General features: G+C 44.9%; 1 protein-coding gene across 1 annotated transcript; it reads left to right on the forward strand.

The window, feature by feature from the left end:
* Positions 1-336: 336 nt before the first annotated feature.
* On the forward strand, positions 337-4,509 carry LOC126485126 (facilitated trehalose transporter Tret1-like). The gene is made up of 2 exons (XM_050108805.1): positions 337-870; positions 2,875-4,509. Exons 1-2 carry the CDS (start codon positions 337-339, stop codon positions 3,469-3,471), a joined length of 1,131 nt encoding a protein of 376 aa, XP_049964762.1. The 3' UTR covers positions 3,472-4,509.
* Positions 4,510-7,996: the final 3,487 nt, after the last annotated feature.

Raw genomic sequence — 7,996 nt, forward strand, 5'->3', positions numbered from 1 at the left:
TGATTGTTATGACTTAGATCAGAAGTGGATGGTAACATGACTGCCCGGTCCAGTTCTGCACTACCTACACCGCTCCAAGGTTATCAGTGTGCTCTTTTTATGGGTAACAAATATTTTGAGCATAATATCGGTACGAGTTGGCTTGCGGCACGCTCTATGCTCCGATATTCCATCTGCTTTCCTTTGTACCAATTCGTTCAGGAAGGTACTATATCACTTTTCTCCACCTCCATTGCCAACTATCATTTTCTAAATTTTTTTGGGCCATGTCCTGTGGAAGGAGAGAAATGTCCCCGGCAACTGACAGCCGCGTGCTTGTTGCAGGTGAGCCTCCTGATGGTGGGTCGCTTCATCAGCGGCCTGGCGTCAGCTGGAGTGACGGCCATCGCGCCGCTGTACGCCGAGGAGGTGGCGGCTCCGGGCATCCGCGGGGCGCTGGGCACGCTGCTGGACCTCATGCTGGCCGCCGGGCTGCTGGTGGTGTACGGGCTGGGCATCGTGGTGCCGGTGCGCTGGCTCACCGCCAGCATGGCCGTGCTGCCGCTCTGCTTCTGCGTCACCTTCCTCATGATGCCCGAGTCGCCCGAGTACCTGCGCGGCCGCGGGCAGCTCAAGCGCGCCAGGCTGGCCGAGCTGTGGCTCCAGCTGGAGCTGGCGCCCACCGAGCTGGTCTTGCTCAAGCAGAAGGAGAAGGAGAAGCTGGCCCAGCCACTGTGCGCTGACCAGCTGCCGAGTGAGAAAGACGTGGAGGGCGCCGTTCGCACCAAGACGCCCACTCTCAGGGCGTGCGTCATAGTCTTCACGCTGATGGCCTTCCAGCAGCTCAGTGGCGTCGATGCCATCCTGTTCTACACCATCGACATATTCCAGGTTGGTACAACCGCAACAAAAAGAGCAAGAACAGTAATCAACAAGCGAAATCAAAGAAAAAAAATTCTTCGCGACACACGTACCACAAAGCCATAAAGTTAAAAATTACCACTTTGAATAAAATAAAATTACGTAATTAGTTAAAATTACGCGGCACAGACCGAAATCCCCGTGACGTACTACTTAAGCGCGCAGCCAGAGAAACGAAACAATGGCGCAAACCACTGATAAAATTAATATCTTCTAGTGGCATGCTATGATACTGTGGTGTAGGAATTAACTTGTACCCCGACTGTAAACACGTGCCTGAAAAGAAACAGTTCGTATATTACTCAACTTAATTTTTTCGAGGTGAAACTAAAACTTTATAAATAATTCTCTTAGTAATTCTATTTGGTTTTCATACGTGCAAGGCCAAAGACCTATGAAAACTCCTCTGAAGGCGAAACCACTGACGAAAATTGTTCTGGAAAGAAAGGAAATCTGTTAAACATGAAGTAATACTGTCCATCAAATTATTGCCAGGTTTAAATGTTGCCCGCAGCTCGTGGTCGTGTGGTAGCGTTCTCGCTTCCTACGCCCGGGTTCCCGGGGTCGATTCCCGGCGGGGTCAGGGATTTTCTCTGCCTCGTGATGGCTGGGTGTTGTGCGATGTCCTTAGATTAGTTAGGTTTACGTAGTTCTAAGTTCTAGGGGACTGATGACCATAGATGTTAAGTCCAATAGTGCTCAGAGCCATTTGAACCATTTAAATGTTGACACGCTAATAGGTGTTCTAGTCTTCAATAAATGCACTACTGGCCATTAAAATTGCTACACCAAGAAGAAATGCAGATGATAAAGGGATATTCATTGGACAAATATGTTATACTAGAACTGACACGTGATTACATTTTCACGCAATTTGGGTGCGTAGATCCTGAGAAATCAGTACCCAGAACAATCACCTCTGGCCGTAGTAACAGCCTTGATACGCCATGGGCATTGAGTCAAACAGAGCTTGGATGGTGTGTACAGGTACAGCTACCCATGCAGCTTCAACACTATACCACAGTTCATCAAGAGTAGTGACTGGCGTATTGTGACGAGCCAGTTGCTCGGCCACTATTGACCAGACGTTTTCAATTGGTGAGAGATCTCGAGAATGTGCTGGCCAGGACAGCAGTCGAACATTTTCTGTATCCAGAAAGGCTCGTACAGGACCTGCAACATGCGGTCGTACATTATCCTGCTGAAATGTAGGGTTTCGCAGGGATCGAATGAAGGGTAGAGCCACGGGCCGTAACACATCTGAAATGTAACGTCCACTGTTCAGATCGCCCTCAATGCGAGCAAGAGGTGACCGAGACGTGTAACCAATGGCACCTCCATACCATCACGCCGGGTGATACGCCAGTATGGCGATGACGAATACACGCTTCCAACGTGCGTTCACCGCGATGTCGCCAAAGAGGGATGCGACCATCACGATGCTGTAAACAGAACCTGGATTCATGCGAAAACATGACGTTTTGCCATTCGTGCACCCAGGTTCGTCGTTGAGTACACCATCACAGGCGCTCCTGTCTGTGATGCAGCGTGAAGGGTAACCGCAGCCATGGTCTCCGAGCTGATAATCGATCTAATGGAATTTCGTGTAGTTTATAACAATAGTGAGAAAAACTGAAAGGGTTTCGAGAATTAGATAAAAGCTGGGGGTAAAGTCTCAGGGGGATTGCATTCTTTGCAATGTCAGGTGGCTGTCGATTACTAGGTATCCGAGATTTAAGCTATAACCTTTACTTCCAGTTTGTTATCTAGAGACGATAATAGTTGAAATGACTTGTATTATTAGCAATGACTCGTGACTGACGATGCACTGACTATCTATAAGGGCTACCTCATTTCTCGTAATTGGCTGTTCTGGGCTCATGGTTGTTCATGAACTGAACCAAGTCCTGTATTGCATTCGAGGGACTTCAAAGCACATTAACAGCGCTAACGACACTCTCTCTTCTTCCACAGGAGGCCGGTACGTCGATCTCTCCACAACTGTCCACAGTGATTACCGGCGCCATCCAGTTCGTAGCCACTGCGTTCTCGTCCGTGCTGGTGGAGAACGCAGGTCGGCGCCCGCTGCTGATCGCCTCTGGGCTGCTGATGACGTTCTCGCACGCGGCGTTCGCCCTCCACCAAGGTTCGCCGTGGCTGCACGCTGAGGCCGGCTGGATCCCGCTGGTCGCCATCAACCTCTTCCTGATCGGATTCGCCATCGGCCTGGGCCCGCTGGCGTGGCTCCTGATCGCCGAGCTGCTGCCGCCGGCGGACAAGCGCTGGGCCGTCGGCGTCGCCACCTCCATCAACTGGCTCACCTGCGCCGTCATGACCGGCTTCTTCGAGGAGTTCGTCAACCACTTCAGCACCACCGTGGCGTACTCGGTGCTCGCCTTCGTCTGTCTGGCGTACACAATCTTTGTGGTGCTGCTCGTTCCAGAGACCAGCGGCCTCACTGGCGATGAGATACAGAATAAGATGCTGGAGAAGGGGCCTATGGTCGTGTGCGCTTCTGCCGACGGCGAGACCCGAGGTGACGACGTCGCCGACGGCGACGCCGTCATTTAACGGTGCGCGTCCGTCGTCCCGACGAGTGACCGCTACGGGCGGTTGGAACTGGATTGAAGAGTCAACTAGAGCTCCATGCGGGACGACACAAACCAGACCCCTGCTGTCTGTCCGTGACTGGCAGGACACTTGTCGCTACAAAGCGCACAATTTTATGCCGGAAATCAAGAGCTACTCGTTTAAATGTGGAATTTATTGATAGCTCGAGGCTAGGGTCGTCAGTTACGCAGTAACCACTGTGAGCATTAAAATAACTGGTTTTGTTGGACAGAACGCATGCATCTGTTCTTCCATTCTACACACGAAACCTTGGCTCTGAAATGGATATATGCATACTGTTAACATCTTATATGAAGTTCGAACTGTCTTCTACCAGTATTCGACAAATTTTCCACGAGACCTAAGACTCAATCTTTGTTTTAGTTCCACTGTTTCGACGAAAATAATTCCACGTTAACCATTAAGCTAGCTTGAAACGAGATGCTGACAGCAGTTCACGTGAACACCGAGTAATAGAATAAGCAATTGTTCTACATTTTAACCGCGATGACATTAAACGTTGAGAGGAATGTGTGGAAGAGCTTTTAACGACACAGAAACGAACTTCAGCAGGTAGCTTTGGTAACCGTACTCCTCAGAACATCTATCTTCAGGGGCCTAACGAATCTTCAGCTTCCTTTCTTTCTCCTCTTTTTCTTCTTCATTTTCTCAACCAGAGCTGTCGAACTTTTGATGAAGAAAACTGGTTGAGGATTTTTTGACTGTAGGAAGAAAACGTTGTCGTGTTAAAAGCCGCAATTGTGAAACATCCACTATAGGTCTCTATGTTAAAGGAAAGTAGAGTTGAAAATAACAGAAGACGTACCTGTAAACGTATGGAATCGTAATCTCATTTGCTGTAGTAAATTTGAGGATCAACAATGAACTCTATGAAGCCTACACATCACACAGTACAATTGTAGAGAGATACTGAACGGAGTATTCGCAAGATGAAACCTCGAACAAACGTAGGTAAAAGAAGCCATTGTGAACGAAGTTACAACGTACAACAATCTTTACTAACTCAGTTAGTTTGTACATAAAATTGTTTGATGAGCAGCAGATGAAAGTTAATAAAAAATATCAAAAACTATACTGAGAGAATGTTTTTCTTCGCTGATCTTTGAGGTAACGCTTCACTGAATCACAACTTGAAGAGGATACCCATTCGGACTTCCTTAATCCGGAATACGTGTTCTCATACCTACAATTCATCATGTTCTTGCTATTTCCTTATTCATCTGTACACTTTTCCTAAATGTCAGTCCTGCTTAAATATGTCTGCCTCGGAAAAATGTTTCCAGCAGAGTGCTTCAAACTAAGTTGTATTGAAAGGTAATGTTATTAATTCACTACATACTTCAGCACTTGTTATATTATGGTTTCTTTTACTTGCAGTTAATATTTAAGGAAATTTCTTCTCCCTGATGAATACTCTTCTTTAAATTAATTCTTTTATTCTGATATTACTTAGGATTTCTTTATACGGACCGTTCATCCTACTTTCATGGTTTTTAACATATTTTCACTTCTCTGTTCTTGGAGAATTTTGTGAAATGAATTTGAACGATATTCATGAACCTATTTCTTTGATTGTAATTTAGGGAAAAATTACCAGTATCGCACTCTCTTACTTTTCCCTTTTACTGTTTCTTTTCCTTTTAATATTAAAAATGACGTTCACTAATATCATACTCTCCAATATAAAAATACAGAAAGGAGGGCACAGTTTGAGTTTAGAAGTGATTTATACGGATTTATTAATCGAAAAATTGCGTCCTTCGTCTCCTAAGTATTCAATGATTTAAAAATCCAAGCATTTATCATTAATAAAGACTTCTTATTACGTTATTATCTAAAGCAAAAAGAACCGAATCGCCGTAATTTAATTATTAGTGTCGTGCCCGTACAGAGAACACAGTTTGGATGTAATGCGTCGTAACCTCATAAATCAATAACTTGTAAGTGCTTGTGCCGAGAGATGTACAGCAGTGACGCTAATGGCAACTGATAATTTTCTGTCAACTGGAACTAAAAAATGAAATGAAATTTCATTTTTTCTTGTAGCCACAGAAGCAAGTTAGGACAGAAAAGGCACTGGGAGTCATTAGATTTGTGTCACACACGTCCACGATAATGCATCTGTAATGAAACTTCTGTAATGTAAGTCTTAAATTAAACTCCACTTAACACAAATTGATTGAATTTTCTCATTATGAGAGTACTGAAGTGCGATCCGCGTTAATTGTTAAAAACCATTCAGAAGACAAGACCGCACAAAATATTTTTTATTTGAGACAACCGGTTTCAGCAGTCTTTGCTGTCACCTTCAGTTCTTAAATTTCTTTTTGCAGTAAAACATGCTCAGGAGGTACAGGGGAAATCAGATTCTTGAACGGTTCCGTACAAATAGTAGATGCGTATTGTAGAGAGTGAAAAACGTGTCTCTAAAAGAAAAAATTGTTAACGTTAAGTAAAAATTGTTGTCTTGAATAAAAAATCTTTTGTGCAATCTTGTTGTTAACAATTAACACAAACAGAGGCACTCTCTACAGATCATGTGGTAAATGGAACTACCTTGAAGGCAGTTCTCAAACAAATACACATAGAGATAACGTGAAGCTAGTTGACAATGCAGACTGGTATCCACAAATCAAGTAACGTTTACATACATGGACGGAACTCACAAGCCAATTTTGTTAAACCTTTCCCAAAATACTGTAGATATTAAATTCAGAAAATTAAGCTTGAAAACACACATTTAGGACAATAAGTCATGATAGAGCTGAGGACTTGATTGAAAAATACAAATCATTGTCAGTTGGATGTACACTATGTGATCAAAAGTATCCGGAAACCCCCCAAAACATACATTTTTCATATTATGTGCATTGTGCTGCCATCTACTGCCAGGTACTCCATATCGGCGACCTCAGTAGTCATTAGTCATCGTGAGAGAGCAGAATGGGACACTTCGCAGAACTCACGGACTTCAAACCTGCTCAGGTGATTGGGTGTCACTTGTGTCATACGTCTGTACGCGATATTTCCACACTCATAAACATCTCTAGGTCCACTGTATCCGATGTGATAGTGAAGTGGAAACGTGAAGGTACACGTACAGCACAAAAGCGTACTGGCCGACCTCGTCGGTTGACTGACAGAGACCGCCGACAGTTGAAGAGGGTCGTAATTAATAGGCAGACGTCTATCCAGACCATCACACAGGAATTCCAAAGTGGATCAGGATCCACTGTAAGTACTATGACATTTAGGCGGGAGATGAGAAAACTTTCATTTCATGGTCGAGCGGCTGCTCATAAGCCATACATCACACCGGTAAATGCCAAACGACGCCTCGCTTGGTGTAAGGAGCGTAAACATTGGACGATTGAACAACGGAAAAGCGTTGTGTGGAGTGACGAATCACGGTACACAATGTGGCGATCCGATGGTCGGGTGTGGGTATAGCGAATGCCCGGTGAACGTCATCTGCCAGAGTGTGTAGTGCCAACAGTAAAATTCGGAGGCGGTGGTGTTATGGTGTGTTCGTGGTATTCATGGAGGGGTCTTGCATCCCTTGCTGTTTTGCGTGACACTAACACAGCACAGGCCTACACTGATGTTTTAAGCACCTCCTTGCTTCCCACTGTTGAAGAGCAATTCAGGGATGGCGATTGAATTTTTTAACACGTTCGAGCAATGTTCATAATGTACGGCCTGTGGCGGAGTGGTTACAGGACAGTATCATCCATGTAACTGACTGGCCTGCACCGAGTCCTGACCTGAATCCTACAGCCGACTTCGTGTCAGGCCTCACCGATCGACATCGATACCTCTCATCAATGCAGCACTCCGTGAATAATGGGCTGCCATTCCCCAAGAAACCTTCCATCACCTTACTGAACGTATGCTTACGAGAGTGGAAGCTGTCATCAAGGCTAAGGGTCGGCCAACACCATATTGAATTCCAGCATTACCGATGGAGCGCGCCACCAACTTGCAAGTCATTTTCAGCCTGGTGTCGGGATACTTTTGATCACATAGTGTAGAAGAAGTAACTGCAGATTGAGCGTAATGAGTCCGAGCAACGTAGTAATGACCTGTGATGGTCATGTATAAGAGCTTCGTGCAAATCGGACATCCTTTTCGGAAAGCTAAGGCGTGAAATAATCATTTGGAATAAACTCTGAAATTCTGACATTCTTTTAGGAAAGCTAAGGCGTTAAATTATCATTTCGAATAAACACTGAAATTCTGGTGTTAAGAGGGAGAAAATACTTCCGTGTATTACTACTGTACAGAAACGATACTGTTTTTATGAGTCAAAAACAGAAGCAGGGAAACAGTTGGTGAGAGGAGTATGAGACATGGTGGTTTCCTGTCCCTGGTGTTTCTCACTCTATACCCTGATAAGGCAGTAAAGAAAATCAAGGCGAAATTTGAGAAGGCAATTAAAGTTTAAGGCGAGGAAATTTTGAGGTTT

The sequence above is a fragment of the Schistocerca serialis genome, chromosome 1 (genome assembly GCF_023864345.2).
Source record: "Schistocerca serialis cubense isolate TAMUIC-IGC-003099 chromosome 1, iqSchSeri2.2, whole genome shotgun sequence".
NCBI lineage: Eukaryota > Metazoa > Arthropoda > Insecta > Orthoptera > Acrididae > Schistocerca > Schistocerca serialis.